The 21,310-nt window shown below is 41.5% G+C and overlaps 1 protein-coding gene across 1 annotated transcript; it reads right to left on the bottom strand.

Moving 5' to 3' along the window:
- Nucleotides 1-638: 638 nt before the first annotated feature.
- Nucleotides 639-13,428, bottom strand: COCH (cochlin; the record flags this gene model as incomplete). The annotated part of the gene is made up of 11 exons (XM_081228931.1): nucleotides 639-814; nucleotides 3,688-4,204; nucleotides 4,381-4,607; nucleotides 5,322-5,425; nucleotides 8,229-8,376; nucleotides 8,475-8,519; nucleotides 9,431-9,493; nucleotides 10,014-10,147; nucleotides 10,995-11,151; nucleotides 13,250-13,300; nucleotides 13,395-13,428. 11 exons carry the CDS (start codon nucleotides 13,426-13,428, stop codon nucleotides 639-641), a joined length of 1,656 nt encoding a protein of 551 aa, XP_081085057.1.
- Between the last annotated feature and the right edge of the window lie 7,882 nt (nucleotides 13,429-21,310).

The raw sequence follows: 21,310 nt of genomic DNA, 5'->3' as shown, positions 1-21,310 counted from the left end.
CAGTGTGATATTTGTTATGTTACTATGAAAATACACTACAAAAGAGGCTTGATACCTAAATCACTTCCATTTCATCTGTAATTATAACTTTTAGTATGTTAAATAACTTTTAGTATGTTAAGTAAGATCTTAAAACCAGACTGTTGACTGGTTTTAAGACAACATCTACTTGGGTCAATATATATTTGAACTAAGTTGAGCTGTTATTCTATTTGTTTCTCTCTCATTTTCCTTATATGTGTTTTTCATTTTCCTTGTATGTGTAATACAGAATTAGAGAAGGAATGTTGCTTTTGGTCTAAATATCAGCTGCTTTTATTGAGCTATAGAATTTGCATATCTATACATTTAATACGCATGTTAAAATAGAACTCTTAAAAATTTAATCTACGATATCTCCTCTTTCCTGAGTTTCTAAGGTTCGTGATTATGAAGCCTCAGCAGAGTGTTTTGAACAATCGAGTCTGAACTGTAATTAGAAGGTAGCTTTAAATGAATGCTTATTTGCTTACATTTTTGCCATCTTTAGTATAATAGTTTTGTGTCTGATCTTAGTATGCTATATAGTATTTCAGTATTACTAAAAACAACTTATACATCCCCTTGCACTTTTTCTTTCAGTTGTCAAAATGTCACCATTATTGCTGGGATTCTAAGAAATCTCTACAGATGCCTCTGATGACATCAGAAACAATTGGTTCTAATCCTGTGAACTCTCTTGTGAAGAAAGTATGCGACTCCTTTGGTTTAGAGGCCATATCTTTCAGGTCATCCAGAGGTGCCCAAGCCACACCAACAGAGAAGATGGTGATACCTACAATAGAAGTATTTTTAAGTCAATTAAAACCAAGTTCCACCTTATGTATAAAATTACATGTATATATTTTTCATACATTAGTACATAGTTGCAGACAAAACTGCCTTGTAATGCCTGAAGAACTAAATCCCCTGTACCAAATTGTTGGGCTGTTTTAGCAGTAATCGTGATGAGAATGGCTAAACAGTTTGGTCAAAACTACAGGTTTTGCCATCAGTGCAATTTACCACCTTAACAGATAAATCATACGATTGCTGAAAGAAAAAAATAATTTGATAAAGTTCAACATCCATTCATGATAGTACACAGTAAGCTAGAAAGAGAAGGAAGCTTTCTTAACCTGATAATATCTAAAGACAAATAAGAACAAACCCTACAGCAAGCATACTTAGTGAAATGGTGAAAACTTAGCTCTGAGTTTGGCATGAGAAAGGACCGCCTGCTATCATCACAATTAATTGTTATACTGGAGTCATAGCCAGTATAATAAAGCAAGAATGACACAGAAGATGGGATATATAAATGATGAAAGTTTTCTAAGGCTCTTGCCTTGTCTGGGGAATGGTGACAAGTCCTCTGTGAATGATAATTGTTTCTCCTATTTCAGTATGTGTTGCATTAGCAAACTGGCCAATAGTAAGAAATTGACAGGGACTTCTCTGGTGGCGCAGTAGTTGAGAATCTGCCTGCCAATGCAGGGGACACAGGTTCAAGCCCTGGTCCGGGAAGATCCCACATGCCGTGGAGCTACTGAGCCTGTGCTCTAGAGCCCGCGAGCCACAACTGCTGAGGCCCATGCTCCACAACAAGAGAAGCCACTGCAATGAGAAGCCCACGCACTCTGCAGCATAGAGTAGCCCCCACTCACAGCAACTAGACAAAGCCCGCACACAGCAGTGAAGACCCAATGTGGCCAAAAATAAAGTTATTTTTTAAAAAAATTGACAGTCTTTAATCCCAAAGCAAAAGTTTTCTGATGATGAAAACAGCCAGGGACTTTCCTGGCAGTCCAATGGTTAAGACTCCATGCTTCCACTGTAGGGGGCACAGGTTTGATTTCTGGTTGGGGAACTAAGATCCTGCATGCTGCACAGCGCAGCCAAAATAAAGTAACAGAAACTGCCAAAAAATGTCTATGAAGTGTAGACTACCATCTATCTACTGGAGGAAATCCCCCATAAAACTTTGAGAGTTTCTGAAATAGTTACTCCCTTCTATCCAAAGCTTCATCACCCTTCTAGCGGTATAAAGTGATCAGAGTTGTGAATACTTAAGACATAAAGCAGGTTTCGATGACGTAAAAGCTACTTGAAACAATTACTGATTTATCATCACCAGCTAATCCTCCCCTCTCCCTGGCAAAAGAAAAAAAAATTTCTCCCCTTCAGTTTTCTTCACTTTTAATTCTACATTCAAGCTCAGATTGTCTAGCTCAGGCCCAGTATATAATTACAGTTAAAAAACCAAAACAGCAGTGCCCTAGCCCTGAACACCTATCTTCTGGCTTTTGTTAACTTTCACTTTGCTATCACTAAAGGATAACTTTAATGAAAATAGTGCGGCCCAACCCTCTGAAGTTCAATTAATCACATAGGGAGAATATATTTAAATTTATTTAGTTCCCTTTATGTAGCCTGAATCCAATCCTGTTAACCATAAATTCAGTAAGCTACACTTTTAAGGAGTATGATAGCAAAAAGGTCTTCATAAATTAGTTGAAGAATACATTAAGACAGATGTATAAAAATAAGCCATTGTATATATAGCTTAAATTGCAGGTATCCATTCTCTATTCTACTTAATAACAGTATTCCATCAATACCTATAAAAGTACACAACTGCATTAGCAGAGGTGCTAATGTATAAAAAGAAAAGTCATTAGGAATTAAATAGGGAAAAGGAAGTACAGAGGAGTATAGAAAAATGTAAGGCTCTTCATTCCCCCCCCTCCCAAGTTAGCATTTTTGTTTTTTAAATATTATTGGACTCCCAATCACTCCGTTTTTATCCCAGGAAAGGGAACCTCAGCTTTTTCTTGGCCTGTTGATCTCAGCAACACACATGCTAATGTCTTCAGAAACTAGTGGCCTTTGCCAAAGGTAATATTAAGGTTGGGGTAAGAGAAAACCTTTTTATACCCTTTTATAAGTGTTTCATTATCTCAAGGGGGAAAAAAGACACTGAAAAGGAAATCTAAGTGGAATAGGGTTAAAGTCTTAATTGGTGATCTTAGAAAACTCATGGCAGACTGAAAACTACTAAAGAAAAGGATAAATTATCAAATAGCAGATTCATAGTAAGTTATGATAAACTGTAATTGTGGGGTTATACCAAGTTTGAGCCAAACATGAACACCTGTAACATATTTCCTTGACATACGACATAGCTCTCATGGCGATTCTCCCCAAAATGCAGTGGTTAGCTAAGGATTCAGCCACACTTGCCTGGGTTTTGTTTGGGTTTTTTTTTTAGAGGATTACAAAATCTTTATTTTTTTACTTTTTTGGCCACATCACACAGTATGGGGGATCTTAGCTCCCTGACCAGGGATCAAACCCACGCCCCCTGCAGTGGAAGTGCAGAGCCTTAACCACTGGCCTACCAGGGAAGTGCCTGCCTGGATTTTAATACTGGCCTCACCACTTACTAGGTGTGTGACCTGGGGAAGTTTGTTTCCTTATATGTAGAATGAGATTTAGTAGGGCTGCTTTGACAATTAAATCAGTTAATATTGCATAAAACTCTCAGAACAATGACTGCGATCCTGTAGATGTTTGTTCAGTCAAACAAACACTTAAGTTTATATTTACTCCTATAATTCACTGAACCTCTCCCCAGTTCCCTTCCCAGACAAAGGACAAGGACCTTACCTGCATCATGTGCAGCAGCAGCAGGCCCTCGAACATCATCATAGGACTGCCCATCTGTGACAATTACCAGGAAGTTCTTGTTGGGGCTGTCCCTTATGGGACCAAACACATTTCTAACAGTAAAGGAAATGGCATCACCAGTAGCTGTCCCACCACTCATATAGCGGATGTTTCTGATAACCGCTAGGACATTCTCTTTGGTGCTATAGTCAGTGAAACTGAATTCTGTGCGCTGATCATAGGTGAACTGTACAGCAGCTATCTTGGCACCAATGTCTGAGATTTCAAAAGTCTTAGCTATGTTGGAAACAAATTCAAGCATGAGGCGGAAATTACTTTCACCAACACTACTGGAGCCATCAATTAGAAAAGCAATATTCACTGAGTTATAACAGGTCTTGCTGCACACCATTTGCTCATGAGTGCAGAGCTTCTGTACCAGAGGTTTTACATATTTTGTGGTGCCAAACCAATTGGGCATGTGGTAAGAGAAGAAGCCATTACTCCGACAGACAGCCTAATGGGAGAGACACATAAAAGATAACCAAAGGAATCAAAAGTTGTTTCTTTAAAATTATGAAAACATTAAATCTTGCATCTTCAAAGTTAATCCAGATATGGGCCAGTCAGCACTACCCCTAGAGGTCCAAGACTGAATCACTACTATAACAGAAGACACTCTCAACTCCTTACCTTGTCAACAAATGCAACATCCTGAACCATTCCCAGTTCCTCAGGGATAGGCTTAGCCACAGAAACTATAAATACATTGACACCAAACTCTCTGGCTACAATGCCTGCTTCCTCAATGTCATCAGAAGGCCAGCCATCAATAAATACCACCACCACTTTGGGAATCCCTTTTCTCGCTCCAGTGTCTGCTGTGAAGAATTTCTGGGCGGTGTGCTTCAAGGCTTTTCCTAGGTTTGAAAAAGAAGCAAACTGGAACGGCACCACTGCTCAAAATGACACTTCTATTTCCCTGTACGAACTTGATGCCTCCAAGTTTAAGAATTTAACTTATATAGAACTCAGTTCTTTAACACGTGCATCAGATGGGAAAGTTTAATTATCCATCATGCCTATTTTTTGTCTTCACAACCCACATTTCTTCCCCCATCACCTACCTCCCAGAGCATTACATTTCCTTTCCTTACATCAATCACCAGTCAGAAACATAAACCTGACTCCCACTTCTGTACTTGTGCTTTCTATCTAGCCCCTTAGTGACTGATGAGTACCTCTACGGACTCAGAACAAGAAGTCTCCCCTCAGAAGTTCAGCATTCTATTCTAGTTCTTTCTGTCACATCTGCATTCATTAGATGAGTCTGCTGATCTTTGCTTCTTTTAAATATTCTAAACAGGTACTTCTCTAAAGTGACATCTGCCCTACCTGAGGATTATAAGTCACAACGTCTTATATTTTCTTTAAATGAGCAATACCAATAAACCCTTTGGTACATTTTCCATTATAAATTAAATATCTCAGATATCAACTGCAGACCTAACCAAGATCAGTGCCAGGAAGAAGAGTTTCACTTCTGCTTATATAAAATAGCATAATACTGTCTTACATGTCTGATCATTCATAACCCTCTCTGTGTTACATCCCAGATGCCAAAGTCTACTTACCTGTATTGGTATTACCCCCTCTGAAACCTACTTCCTTTATGGCAAACAAAACATCTTTGGCTGATGTAAAGTTTTTCAAGTAAAATTCTATTTTGGGATGTTCACTAGGCAAAAAAGGGAAAAAGTATTATCCAGGGAGAATTGGAAATGTAAAACAAACAAGCAACATTATATACCTTTAAAAAAGTCTTTAAATTGGACAACACCTAAGTTTCTTAATTCCACAGCATACAGCCAACTAGGGTATATTGCATCCTTACTTGAATTTTTAGGGTTCTTTCAAAAAATGTAACAAAAACAATTGCTACCTTGAGGGTTTATTGTATTCTGGGTAATATGCTAAATACATACTACATGTATAATCTCATTTCATCAAAACTGTATAAGGTAGGAATTATTATCCCTATTACATAAATGGAGGCCCAGAACACTTAGGTAATTTACCCAACAAAACATAACCACATTTTAAATTCATGTTTGTCTGGCTCCTAAACTATATGAAGCACCTGAAACCGGGTGGCTCAGGGCACTGGGCTTAATGGAAATCTGCAGAGTTGGGCTCCAGATAGTTGGAACATAGCTGGGTGTGAGTCTAGGTCTGCTCCAGTGGGGGACCTTGGAAGCCCTGAATAGTCTGGGTCTATTAACCCAGGTCTCTGGTCAGAAGAGGCAATTTCAGTGACACTAAGACCAACATTTTTAAAATGAGAAAACTTACAAGGAAACAAATTATAAAGTATTATAATATTGAATTTTTCTTATGATAAATGATATTGGGCTTCCCTGGTGGCGCAGTGGTTGGGAGTCCGCCTGCCGATGCAGGGGACACGGGTTCGTGCCCCTATCCCGGAGGATCCCACATGCCGCGGAGCGGCTGGGCCCGCGAGCCATGGCCGCGGAGCCTGTGTGTCCGGAGCCTGTGCTCCGCAACGGGAGAGGCCACGGCAGTGAGAGGCACGCGTACAGCAAAAAAAAAAAAAAAAAAAAAAAAAAAAAAATGATATTGACATTTGCTAATCTTACAATTATGTGTATTTTAATAGATATGGGATTTTTCATATTTAATAGTAAAAGAATTTCAGCTTTTATAACTTACTGTGTTCATTAGAGACCATGTTGAGTGAAAACAATTAATTAAAACACAATTTGTTGTGTTTAAAACTTTTAGATAAGTCAAAATTTCATCAGTGCAAAATTTTAAGATCTTAGCATTATCAATTGCCATTAAGTCAAGATTTCTGAAGGAAATGGCACTCATTGTATTTCTGCATACCTGGTGGCATGATTTCTGTATACTTGGTGTAATGGTTGGGTCACAAAATCAGTTTTCATGAATCGATAACCTTTTCATTTTTATGGTCACTTTTCAACTATCTAAATTATTATTTATGAGATTTAGTCTTATTTTTGCATCCTTAATGAGACATTCTCTTATTCTACTTAAATATAAACTCTTGACATAGTTTATCTATTCTAATGTTCTTCCTAAAATAGAAAAATCATAAATCAGGAAGTTTATAAAGAAGCTAGTCTTTGTATGCATCTACAAAGTAGTGTAGCTTTCCTCTTGAAAGAGAGTTAGGTAAAAACAGCAAAGAAAAAATATTAGAAGAAAAATATTCAGGGGGATTTGCCCTATGAGATGTTAAAATATACAATAAAGCCACAATAAGCAAAGCATTGTAGAAAAGATGTTAGAATTAGCATATGGATCAAAGAAACATTTGTCTAAAGTTATAAATTGATATCACAAATGAATGGAATAAGAAGCTCATTTTTTTAAAGATATGGGACAATGGTTAAATTATGTATAAATCAACAAAGTTAAAGATTCTTACACCAAAAAAAATTCTAAGAACCAATTGTAAAAAAACAAGATAAGAACAAATGAAATATAAATAGTTGTAATCCTACTTGTGACACCCTTACACACAGCTGATAGTAGTTTAAACTGAATCAACTTTCTAGAAAGCAATTTAACTGTTTATTTCAGAAGCCTTAAAAATGTCAGAACCCTTTGACCCAATCTCACTTCTGGGAATCTAACCGAATGAATTTATCAGAGATGGCACAAGGATGATGTAAGTATGTTCAGCACAGTGTAATTGTGAAAAAAAAAAAATAGAATGGTTAAATAAATCATGCTAAGGAACATTATGAAACATCATTTTTTGAAGAATATTTGTGATACTGAGCTCACATTGCTCAGTATTCTGAGCATCAGTATTTTGATGCTCACAATACTGAGGGATTAAAAAAAAAAGCAGGCTATAAGACATTTTTATAATCTGAGCTTTTGAAAAAGAAATACACACATATGTACCATCAAATATTTTCTTAAAATACTGAAAGGAAATACAACATTTTACATTGATCATCTCAGAGGGGTATATTTGGGAAATTTTTTTTCTTTGTGTTTTATGTTTTTCAAGCTTTCTTTAATGAGCATAAAAAGACATCAATAAATACTACTATACAATAAATAAAAGGTTAAGCTTCAGATTTCCAATCAAGGGAATATGGAAAGAGCTAAAAAGAATAACGACCGAATAGGGAGGAGAAATAAACATCACTGCTTCCTCCTTCAGCGAAGAGAAATTAGGAATTGAGCAGAGCAGATGTGCAGAAGTAATCTGTATGAGCAACAAGACTTTTAGCCTACCTTCTGGTCCTCAAATAGATAGCATATAATTCTCTAAATCCTTTTATTCCAAAAAGGAAGCACTTATACCTACCCAGTCTGCTCAGGCAGTCTTAAATTCTGACTTCGTAATTTGGGAATCCAGACTGTCCACACCTCAATTTGTTTATATTGAACTGAAATGAATGTACCTACTAAAAGGATTGATCATTTGTCATCATTCAAGACATCATTCAAGTCTCCTCCCATTTTAACAAGGTTGGTACCTGGCTTGAACAAGGCCCACGTGCGGTCCTTCTGTTCCAATTCCTAACATTAGAGCCACTTTCCCAACAAAATTCTTCTGTAGATTAAATCGGCGTCGCCCGATATTAAAACTTCCATCGATCAGAAATGCAATGTCTGCTTTACAGTCTGTGAACACCCAAACAAGTCTTTCCATTAGCAGTTTCAAGAGAAGGGAGGGAGAGAGAGAAAATGTTGTATTCCCAAATGGATATCCGGACTCTTACCCTTATTGCCAGTTTTCTTCTCTGGTGTTTTCTTTAGTCGTTTACCTGAAACAAAAAAAAAATGCACCTGGCATTAGCAAAAGGAAGACAGTTCCATAGAAAGAGACCCACAAGGGAAAAGCTCATGATAAGGAGCGTCATTCTTGAAAATACTTAAAAAAAATTAATTTCCTCATGATTTTCTGGACTAGGGAAACAATGCCCCAACCAAAAAAACAAGTCAGGACTGTAGTAGACCTACATATTTAATATGCCTCCAATCCAGGACTTTGATATCCCAAACCCACAGTTGAGGTAGGATTGGAAACTCAGAGTTAGACTCTAATGTTCTTAATTTCTTTGACTTTAAAATTGCCACAGTCTTAGAAAGGGAGATCCCTGGCTATTTCTCAAATAGACATGCACTCATTTCTTTTATTCATAAATGACAAATGGAACTAGAAGTTCATGGTACTTTTACTTAGACCAGTTTCTAGGCATAGTTTATCAAATCAGGGAGAAATGGTAGGACTTCAAGAGAATGTCTAGTAGTAGAGTTTATAAATGAAAATAAAAGAAGGATAAGGAATTTGAAATATAAAATTGAAAGTTTCCCTATGCAATATACCAGTAAAGGTATTTGCTTTATGTTTCAATATTTTAAAAAAGGAAAGCTTTTATCAATAACACTTATTGGGACTTCCCTGGTGGCGCAGTGGTTGAGAGTCCGCCTGCCGATGCAGGGGACACGGGTTCGTGCCCCAGTCCGGGAAGATCCCACATGCCGCGGAGCGGCTAGGCCCGTGAGCCATGGCCGCTGAGCCTGCGCGTCCGGAGCCTGTGCTCCGCAGTGGGAGAGGCCACAACAGTGAGAGGCCCGCGTACCGCAAAAATAAAAAATAAATAAAAAATAACACTTATTTATAACTTCCTAATGCTGTGCCAGGCAACTAGGAGATAGGTTCCATATTTCATACCTATTGCTGGACGTGCTGTGGACACTGCTTGTCCTGTGGCTTCCTGGGTACCACTTTTGCCTTCTGTTAAAATAAAGAGAAGACTATTTTTTCCTCTTCCTTCCTTACCATCAAAGCATAATGAATCTAATTTAGGGTTCTATAGGATGATAAATGTAATAGAGTGATGGCAAATGCAAGAGTAATTGCTGCAGGCTAGTTTCAAAGAACCAAAATGGATTCTCATCTATTGTATCGTATTTTTAAAAGATCACCATAAAATGAGTTCACATTCATTCACCCGTTTTTTTTTTGAGTTAGGGTTATTTGGTAAATGTCAGGGCATTCTGATTGCAGGCAATTCAATTTACTATTGCCATCTTCTGACAGCAAGATAATTTTCCCCCCATTTACCCAAGTTTGGCTTGAGTGTGTCCTTAACCCTTCGGATCCCCTGACTCTAACCCACAGTTGACCCTTCCAGTCTTGATCACAAGTTTTTCCATCAGAGTCAAAGAGGTTGAGCTGAGAAAAGCAGAAAACTTTTTGGGGGGTTGGGGAGACAATATTTATACAAAAGTAAGAACACTTTAATTGTACCTACTTGTCACTGTGAATGAAGCAGACCATCTGGAAAGCGTCTGAGACTGGATGCCATTGGCAACTACTGAGGAATAGTTTTCTCGACCTGGTAGGCTATAGATTCTTACGGGTCCCCCTGAGTTGCTGATTACCCCCCTGCAACACAAGAGTAACAGCTGAGACTCTATCCACACTTTTTCGGGGCATTTGACTGACTTATATTGCCATACTGCATCTATTATTCTGATTAATCAAGAAAATAGTTCAGCAGGGAAGCCATCTAAGGATGCTGTCAACCTTTTTAAAAACTTGCTTACCCAGGTACAAAATCCGCCTAGGGAAATGGTTTTGTGCTGTGAAACTTCTTAAGTGTTAATAAGGACACACTTGCAGTTTCCTGTTCCCTACAGCTCAGAGGATCAGAGTTAAGAGCGCCAGTTTTCTAAAATACCTTAACTACATGTCCTTGAACTTCATTTTTTTTTTTTTTTAAAGTGTCATACTGGCCATACTCTCACAGGACAGAAGAGTGGGGATGAATATGGGCTCTGGAGGCAGACCTGGGCTTTCAGTCCCAGCTCTGGCACTTGCTAACAGTGGTGGCCTTGGGCAAGATACTTGACAACTCTCTGAATTCAGTTTCCTCATCTGTAAAATGGGGTAAAATTGTACCTACCTTGTACAGCTGTAGAGTCGTCGTGGAAGTTAAAATAATGGCTGTCATACAGTAAAAACTCAGTAATATAGTACATGATTAGGAATGTTTTTAGAATCACAGGACTCTAGATATCCAGAAATAATGCAATTTGCCTTTAGTCAGAAAGCTTCCCTTATGTAGTTGGTGACTCAAGGATATCCAGGGAAACCTTAAAAATGTATCCATCTTCTATGGCCAAAATTGGTACCAAAAGAAAGAAAAGGTGGGAGGGGGTGTCCAGATGGCTAAAGAGAAAGGGAAATAATCACACTTGCATTTCTCTCCCCTTGGCATGTTGGAGCTTACCTGTGGATGGCGGCACCACATATGCTTGATACAGAAGCATATACTATGTTCCCAAACACGGAGAATTCCTCCAGAGGGCAACCCCCTGGACAGAGCACATCTGCTTTTTCTTTCCTGATGTCCAGGCCTCTGGTAGAGCATGTGATAGCGATGGGAACTGAAGAGAAAGGAGAGAAGTAAAAACCATTCTTAGGACATTTAGGGAAGTGCTGGTGGGGGAATTAGAATATGAGATTGAAATTTTACTTCCCTAATTTCTACACTTCTTGTTAAGAATATTGATGTAGGCACTGTTCCACACCATTCCAGATTTTAGCAAGCCAAAAATCAGTTTTCCAATTTAATCTAGTTCTCAGACACTGTAAAGTCTAATGGGAGAATTTTAGTTCTTATCAGTTTGGAGATACATAATTGGAAATATATCAGAATTAGAAAATAACATTAGTCACTGACCATTTATTAATTCATTCTAGAAATATAAGAACCTCAACTCTGATTACAACTGTGTACATAGTTGCCTGAGGTGAAGATATTAAATCTGGGTTGAACCTCTGAGGAATAGAAACATGCACAAATCTAAGTTATCTGTTGCTTCTGAGGGCCATTTATATCAGTTTTCTTCAAATGCAGTGCATTAAAATTATACTTTAAGCAAACCAGTAAAAAGATGCTTCACTTTACAGAACGTCATTTAGCTCAATCATTCATTTTTCAGCTGAAGTAATTAAAGCCATGGGGTTATTTTGCCCAAGGTCACACAGCCCAAGGAAAATTCTGCAACTCCTGCAGGACAGGAAACAGAGAAGTTAGTCCGTTCAGAATGGAGCATTTTAATCTGAATTGAACCTGCTTATTTCTGCTCCAGATCTGTCCAGAGAGATATATCAGGCAGTGAATGCAGTTTTAGAAAGCACTGTTAATACTCTCAAGTTTTACATGGTCAACCTAATAATCATAGTTTTTACTACAAAAGATGTTAGAGACAAGCCCTTGGCAACATGTAACAAGATAACTTAACATAACATATTAATTCATCAATTTACTGTGACTATTAAATTGAGGATAATGTTATTAAATACTATTTTCCAAACACTGGAAATTGTGGTTATCCAAACGTTTTTGAAACAGATGTTTTCCAAACGTTTTTGAAACAGATGTGAATCATTAAAAAAACTTTTTTTTCTTTTTCCAAGACAGTAGTGCTGTCTGGTCATACTGCCCCACTGAGAAGCCTGCCTCTAGCAAGGACCCTCTTCTAAGAGCCCTCTGTGCCCAGCTGTACCCTGGACTGTACACCTCCATGGAAAGGAAGGCAGGACGCCATGGAAGGTACAATGCTGACTCCCTAGCTCTGAAACACTCTAGATTGCTGGGCAAGTTAAAATCCTTACCAAGAGCAGTAGCCTCATACCTATGAGCTTCATACCTGTTAGCAAACAGCCTTAATTTTCCTCCCATTTTCGAGGCACCAGAGGCTCTGCATTTAGCTGCCAACACTGACTCTAGTGTGTGTTTGTGTGAGGGGGCACTGAATACAGCCCTCTGCAATACTTACCTTCCTTTCTCCTTTCAAGAAAAATAAAGGATAGATTTTGAAAAAGTTAGATTTTTATGTTGTATAAAACACACCGAACCACACACCCTTACTCGGACTTCTACGTGTGGAACACACTCTTTTTAGACTCTCTCGAATATGAAATGGGCCCGTAAATGCTGCTTTTTTTTTTTTTATAGGGGTCATTCCTGGAAACACAGCGAGGGGGTCAAACAAGATGGGACAACCACGTAAGCCTCTTTCACTCCCGAAACCTCTCTCTGTCTCTCTGACAGTCTGAAGGCCTGTCCCTGACCCCAAACTCCGCGGAACACCGGGACTACGGCGCTCCTCGGTGGGGCTCAACGAACACCCCCAGCCTTGACCTTCTGCTGCCGCTGCTCGGCTTGCTGGGGGGAGAGGAAGCTCCGGGGTTGTGGGTGTGGATGGGGGGAGGCTTCCTTCTCCGCACCTTGTGAAGAACGTCCCCATCGGATCCCAGGAGCCCCTTTCCGAGGGAGAAATGGGTAAGCCGGAGTAGATGGGCTGTAGGTATGAATGGGGTGCGCCAGGCAGCAGTTCCAACCTTCGCACCCTTATAGCTCCAGCCCCCGGCCAAGGCCCAGGGGCTCCATCTGAGTGCGTTCCTACGCGCTGGCCCGCAGCCCCTCGCACCCCCCGGACAGAGCCCTGCCCCCGGACCCGGGAACCCGCAACTCACCGGCTCCCTCGCTGCCCGCGGGCTCTGGCAGCAGCAGCAACAGACAGACACCTGCGAAGAGAGGACAGCGCGAGGGCTGGTTCCAGCTTCCACCTCCACCTTGCTTGGTGCGAGGGGAAGAGGGCGGTGAGGGGCGCGTACCCACCAAGGCAGAGAACCGGGATCCAGGCTGCAGACATGGTAGTCTAGGGGCTGCTCGGACCTGGGAGGGAGGGAGAATGCAAGGGAGGCTCCCCGAGAACGGAGACCGCTACGTCCCCACCACACCGCGCCCGCCCCCCGCCCCCTCAGGGATCCCGCACCCCTCGGAAACCCAGGGGCGGCCGAGGAGAGGAGGAGACCGAAGAGGCCGCTGCCCGGGAGCTCGTGCCACTCTCAGTCTGGAGGCGACGCTCCGGCTGCAAATCAAGCCAAACCCAGAGTCGAGGTGCAACCCCGGACCAGGAGGAGGGTGCACCCTGAAGACAGACAGACAAGCTGGGTGCGACAAAGGGGAGACACGAACAGGCAGGCGTCAGGGACCCGCACGCCCGCGCCGGACGCCGGAGGCTCTGCACCTGAGTCGGATCCGCCCGGCTGCGCCCGAGTGCGGAAAGCGCGGCTCCCACGGCCGCTATAAAGGCTGGGCCGCGCGCATGAGCACTGTGCGGGGGGCGCGCGCGGAGAGGGGGGCTGGGAGCTGGTCCCACGGGACCGGGCGGCGGCCGTCCAGCTCCGCCCTCACCCCCCTCTCTGTCCCGGGGTGAGGCCGCGCCGAGGCGCCACCCCCGCGGCGCGGGACTCGGCCACCTGGATGCCGCGTCCGTCCCCGGGGAAGACGCGAAAGCCCGAGGGAGGGCCAGGGACCTCGCCGGCCCTGGCGTCAGGGGAGCCGGGAAGAGTGTAGGGCGGCGGCGGGAGTGCGCGGGGAGGTTGCCCGACGTGCGGCGACCGGGCGGGGCTGCCCGAGGGAGCCGGCCTCACCCGGGCTGGGGAGTGGTGGTTCCCCGCGCGCAGTCCCCGCGGCGGGAGCTGCGGCGCCGGGAACGCGGGGCCCCGGAGAGCTACCAGGTACACACGCGGCCTCAGAATAAACTTCCCAAATCTCTGCTCCCGTTGAAACAAAGTTCGTACTTCTGAAGTCACGCCAAACTGGGTGGGATAAACGCATGCCCTGTATTTGTTAGAAACCCCATCAATGGACTGGTTTTTCTTCGGATTTTAGGGATCCAGCCTTCCGACTTTGTTTCTGCCACGGTCGGATTTTCCCCGGGGGCTCCATTTACTGTCATGGGTAGGGCCACGCTTGGGAGGTGGCCCGGACCCTTCTTTACATTTGCCTTTTCTTCTTTTCTAGATCAGGAAGGATTTATGACTGCCCTTCCAAACTCCCAGACCTGGTGTCTGTTGGGATTGCACAGATCTCAGATTTGGTAATATGCTCTTCCACCGCCCCCCTCTCTCTCTAATCCTGGTAACTTTTCACATGAGGAAACGGGAGAAAGCAGAATTCACGTGGAGTGTAAAGTGACACAGGACCTGCAAGGCAGCTGAGGAACCACCCCCAGACGCAGGAGAGGGGGCACGATTTCGATTTTTAAAAGTTTTATTTAGTCCAAAGAATAGGATTTTAGTGAGGTCTAAAGAATAACCAATAATTTATATACCATAAAATCCATCCCTTTTCAGTGATTTCCACGATTTTTAGTAAGTATACAGAGTTACGCAGCCATCACCACAATCCAATTTTAGGACACTTCCAGCACCCCCAAAAGCATCCCTTCTGGCCACTGGCAGCCAATCCCTTTTCCCACCCTCAGCCCTAGGCAACACGAATGTACTTCCCATCTCTAAAGGTTTGTTTTTTATGGATATTTCATATAAATGGAATGATACAATATGTGGCTTCTTTTTTTTTTTTTTTTTTTTTTTTTTTTTTTTTTTTTTCACGGTACGTGGGCCTCTCACTGCTGTGGCCTCTCCCGTTGCGGAGCACAGGCTCCGGACGCGCAGGCCCAGCGGCCATGGCTCACGGGCCCAGCCGCTCCGCGGCATGTGGGATCCTCCCAGACCGGGGCACGAACCCGCGTCCCCTGCATCGGCAGGCGGACTCTCAACCACTGCGCCACCAGGGAGGCCCAATATGTGGCTTCTTTTACTGAGCATAATGTTTTAAAGTTTCATTCATGTTGTAACATGAATGAGTTCTTCCTTCCTTTCTATTGCTGAATAGTATTCCTATACGTTTTATGTTAGGAAGGAAACATACCACCACCACCTGGAAGCCAAATATGGTAGTGGTTTTACAACTATCCTTTCAATCTGGACTGAGTCAGTATTGCACCAGGCAGCTGCGGAGGGGCGGGCTGGCGGTGTTGATTTCCTTCCCTTTACTATCTGAATGTCTTTTGGAGAGAAAGAGACTGAATAACATTTGTGGACCAGGAGGTTTTTGATTCTTATTTTCATGGCTGCCTTAAAGATTTAATCCCTCTCATGGTAGAGAGAGTTGCCCTTTTCTTAGAAACCCAGCAATCTAGCCACCACCCCTCATATTTTCCTTGGGAGAAATGTTAAGCCTTCAGGACCATTAAAGCTGTCTTTATCATTATTGTTTGCTGCGTGTCCTCGGTCAGGTTTGGATAACCTCCTCCAATTAGGCTGGGCAAATTGTAGTGTTGCTATATAATTAGGGAGAGTTCACCTCCAGGAAAAAGGCTAGCACTCCACAGCTCAACCCAAATGGCTAAAAGGTGCTGCTTGCTCTTCAGAACTCCCACAAGGCTCAGCCCTCCTGTGATGTAATTTCACCGAGCCATTTAGCAGAGCCAGAACTATGCAGCTATTTCCATCATTGACCCTGAGTCTGTGACTATTAAAAAATAAAGGAAATACCTCACTGAGTTTCATTGGTTGTTTACCCAAAGATACAGTTTAATTATTTTGTTTTGAAACATTTAAGAGAAGATAGTCTTTATTTTTCTAGTTTGAAAGGCTAACCATGTGAAGTGGGGATGAGATTTCTCATTCTCACCTAGTTTGTACCTCAGACTCACCATAAGTATATTGAGAAAAAAATATCTGAACTTAAGAGGTAGTTGCTTCTGCTGTGGAAACATCTGAAGAAGAGACGGAAAGTCAAATAAATCTGGGTACGATTGACTTAAAAAGACAAATTGTTAAAATTATAGTTTTGTATTCAACTGGGTAACATTTCAGAGTATTGTACTTCTAGGATGCCTAGTTAGTTTATCCTGCTTTATTTAAGAGTATTTGATATTCAAATTTTAGACTAACTCTCTGTAGAGTGGTGGATTCCCAACTGGGCTGCACAATGGAATCAGCTGGGGAGCTTTAAAAAGTACTGAATCCTGAGTCCCACCCCAGAGATTCTAATGTAATTGGTCTGGGTCAGGGCCGGGGCGTTAGGATTTTTTTAAAGCTCTCCAGGTGATTCTAATGTACTGCCCAGAGGGCCTAATACTTAGGTCAATGTTAGAGGTTAAACGAATAATTCTAATTTTTCATTCTTCTTTCATTATCTTTTCATTAAAATTCCACCTTAAATGTGCCTACTGCGTTCCCCTGTTAAAACACGGAAGCATCTCCTGGCCTGATGGTTCTTTGAAAACGATCCTTAACAGAAAGTTTGTAAACTCATTTCCAAAAGCAATTTTCCCTGAGTGTAGTGTCTGATCACATTTCTAACTTTGTGCAGAATGGGCTGGCATTGGGAAGGGAGTGGGCTGCCTCTCAAACTGATACCCTAGGTGGCATCTTCAAGCTTTAGGATGAGGCTGAAAAGAGTTTCTCAAGAATAGCCGGGTTCTCTGAGTGGACTTGGTTCATTGTCTACGTAGATAACCTCTAGTTTATGGGTCCCCTCTCTTCTGTTTTTATCTATGTATGAATCTGGTGTTACCCTGAAGTTTTTATGTTTTTGTTGTTGGTATTTTGTTTTTATTTTTTAAAGGAATATCAGTCCTGTCCCACTCCCTATACCTTTAACCTCCCCTGCAAACTGTTACTTAGCTAATGCAATGCATAGTGATTTGATTTTATTTTAGTTATGGTGATCTTAAAGTGAGTTTGTTCCCTTTTAGGAAGTGTATGTTTATCCTGCAGTATCCCATAAATCTCTATGATTAGTTATAGAGCATAATCAGTTTGTAAACTCCTATCACCTATGTTATTTGACCCACACTGATGTTTATTTTGTATCCATTTTTCCTGCTCGATTCCTTTCCATTGTTCACATGTGGTACTAAGCAAGTATGTACATCTAGCCTTTCAGTTTTTGATGATTTCTAGCAATAGAATAAATGTTCACAGTCTCTGAGGAGTGAATATTAAAAAGTTGATTCAGAGATAGCCTTATGACCACAAGAAATCACTTCCTTTTTCTGGGCCTTAGTTGCCTGTCCTATAAAGTCAAGGAGATTAGACCAAGTGATTCGAAGGGACCTCCGACTGACTGAATTCTGTGGCTGGGCAGATGCTCCCTGGGCACATATAGCCTTCAAGGGCTGTGCTGTTTCTGGGGTTTGGAAACCTTAGGAAACACTGGCTGTGCCAACTACCTCCCAGCACTCATCCCTTCTTATGGAAGTTCTCTTGCTATTCACTTCTCACTGCTAAACTGTGGCCTGGATCATGTTTGCCCCTTATTCACCAAGAAGTAATGGAGGTCACATTGCCACCAGAATGCCACTGGAATGCCCTCCTAAGCGAGGAAAGCTGTGATAGGGAACATAATTTCATTGTATAGGCCCAGCACACGTCCCATGCAAGCTCCTGAAGGTGAAGGATCTTTCTCTCTTGTTCATCACTGCACCTCTAGTCCCCAGTGAAGTGTCTAGCACATAATAGCTACTCAAGAAATATTTGTTAAATGAATGAGTCAATCCCATTGTTTTGTCATTTGCTATATTGTTTTTTAAAAAGTTAACTTTTGAACAGTTTTAGGTTTATAGAAACATCGATAAGATAGTAGAGTTCCCATATACCCCACATCCAGTTTCCCCTGTTAACATCTTACATTAGTATGGCACAGTTGTCACAATTCATGAACCAATACTGACACATTTTTTAAAATAAATTTATTTATTTATTTATTTTTGGCTGCATTGGGTCTTCGTTGCAGTGTGCAGGCTTCTCATTGTGGTGGCTTCTCTCGTTGCGGAACACGGGCTCTAGGCATGCAGGCTTCAGTAGTTGTGGCATGTGAGTTCAGTAGTTGTGACGCACAGGCTTAGTTGCCCCATGGCATGTGGGATCTTCGCAGACCAGGGATCAGACCTGTGTCCCCTGCACTGGCAGGCGGATTGTTAAGCACTGCACCACCAGGGAAGTCCCAATACTGGCACATTAACTAAAGTCCATATTTTCCGCAGATTTCCTTAGTGTTTACCTAATACCCTTTTTCTCTTCCAGGATCCTATCCAGGATACTGCATAACATTTAGTCAGCATGTCTTCTTAGACTCCTCTGCACTGTGACACTTTCTCAAATGTTCCTTATTTTGATGACCTTGACAGTTTTTAAATATTTTTATTTATTTAATTTATTTATTTTTGGCTGCATTGGGTCTTACTTGCTGCACACAGACTTTCTCCAGCTGCAGCAAGCGGGGGCTACTCTTCATTGCAGTGCATGGGCCTCTCATTGCAGTGTCTTCTCTTGTTGCAAAGCACAGGCTCTAGGCATGCGGGCTTCAGTAGTTGTGGCACGTGGGCTCAGTAGTTGTGGCATGCAGGCTCTAGAGCACAGGCTCAGTAGTTGTGGCACACGGGCTTAGTTGCTCCGCAGCATGTGGCATCTTCCCAGACCAGAGCTCAAACCCGTGTCCCCTGCATTGACACGCGGATTCTTAACCACTGCACCACCAGGGAAGCCCACCTCTAGATTTGAAGAGTACTAGTCAGGTATTTTGTACAGTGTCCCCCAGTTGGGATTTGTCTGATGTTTTTCTCATCATTAGACTGGGGTTATGTGTTTTGGGAAGGAGGACCACAGAGGTAATGTAACACGTCACATCAAGGGCACCTACTATCAACATGACTTATCACTGTTGATGTTGACCTTGGTCACCTGACTGTGGAGTGTTTGTAAGATTTCTCTACTGTAAAGTTGCTCTTTTGTTCCCCCTTTCCTTGTTGTCCTCTTTGGAAGGATGTCACTATGTGTAGCCCACACTTAAGCAGTAGGGAGTTAAATTCAACCTCTGTGAGGCCAGAGTAGCTTACATAAATTATTGGGAATTCTCCTGCAAGGAAGATTTGTCTCTTCTCCCCTGTTTATTTCTATACTGTTTGTTTTTTATATATGGCACTTCTTCTCCAAAAGGCTGTAAGCTCCTTGAAGGCAGAGACGATTCCATGTGCTCCTCTATGTTCCCAACGACTTGCACGATGCTTTGGAGTACAGACTAGATGCTCAGTCAACAGTGTAAAGGACGGTCCATAGCTTCCAGTCCTGGGAATTTTCTGCTGATGGCTTATCCTTCTTTCTCACTGTGAGATTTGGGCCAGAAAGTTGCATAATTGGTTCTCAGCAAAGGTATAATCAAAATGCTAAAATAATAGTGATCCTGACACTGTAACAAGCTCTTTATACGTGTTATCATAGAATCTTTGTAACACACCTGGGAGGTGGATATCATCCTAATTTCATAAATGAAGATACTAATGCCCAGATTTGTTAGAAGACGTGTCCCAAGTCACACAGGTAGAAAGCAGAGCCAAATCAGGGTCTCTAAAGCCCATGCCTTTAACCACCAGATTATACCGTCTTTTCCCTCATAATAGCCAAATAAAGCCACATGGAAAAGTTTGAATAAATGCCAGAAAGTGAGGGAAATGACAAGGACTATAAGAATATGGAAAAGGAAGAAATAAATCCTTTAGTGGAAGTGCCTGGTAACATCTTCCAGGAATGTGTGGCCCTTGAAATCTGCTATAAAATTAGTAGATCCTCAGAGAAATGTATAATTGGTAGGTTAGCGTAACAAAATAATTAGAAAATATTATTATGCATTCTAAACACAACACAACAGGTTCTGCTCATACTATTAACATTCAAGTCAAATAATAATTTCTTTTTTTATAATAATTTTTTTTTTTTTTTGGCTGCATTGGGGCTTCGTTGCTGTGCACAGGCTTTCTCTAGTTGCGGCGAGTGGGGGCTACTCGTTGATGCGGTGTGCGGGCCTCTCATTGCAGTGGCTTCTCTTGTTGCGGAGCACAGGCTCTAGGCGTGCCTGCTTCAGTAGTTGTGGCACACGTCTTAGTTGCTCCGTGGCATATGGGATCTTCCCGGACCAGGGATTGAACCCGTGTCCCCTGAATCGGCAGGCAGATTCTTAACCACTGCACCACCAGGGAAGTCCCTTCAGCTGTTTTTAGATTGAGTTATTTAAGATCAACAGTTTTTTAATTGTAATAAAAGCTGTTACATGACTATAGCTAATTCAAGTTATTATGCATTAGGCCCAAGAGTTGCATTTGGGGTTTTAGTTTTCTTCCTTAAAAAAAATTGTTATGAAAAATTTCAAACATATGCAAAAAGTAGATAAAATATTACAGTGGATCCATCTATTAACCAGTTTGAACAATGATCAATTTATGACCCTGTTTTGTTTCTTCCATGTCCTTACCCCTGATTATTTTGAAGAAATCTCAGACATTATAATCTTGAATTTCTAAAGATCTTTCTGTAAGAACTCTCTTTTTAAATATAACATTAGTATTATCATACCTAAAAAATTAATAATTCTTTAATAATTAGCCACTTAAGGTTTATATTGCTTCAGTTTTCTTACAAATTTTATATTTAAATGGATCATTTGCTGAATGAAGATAAAAATAAGGTTTATACATTATAATTATTTGATGCGTCTCTTAAGTCTCTTGATATTTAGGTTCTCCATCTTTCTTTTAAATTTTTCTTTCTTTATCTGTTTGCGTTTTATTGAAAAATCCAGATAATTTTCTGTAGCTTTCCTCATGGTTTGTATTTTGCTGATTGTATCTCCATGGTGTCATTAAACATGTTCTGCTGTTCCCTGTATTTCTTATAAATTTG

The sequence above is a fragment of the Mesoplodon bidens genome, assembly GCF_964165515.1.
Source record: "Mesoplodon bidens genome assembly, chromosome: 3".
Classification (NCBI taxonomy): domain Eukaryota; kingdom Metazoa; phylum Chordata; class Mammalia; order Artiodactyla; family Ziphiidae; genus Mesoplodon; species Mesoplodon bidens.
The sequence above is the reverse complement of the archived record's forward strand: the minus strand, read 5'-3'. Positions and strand labels throughout refer to the sequence as shown.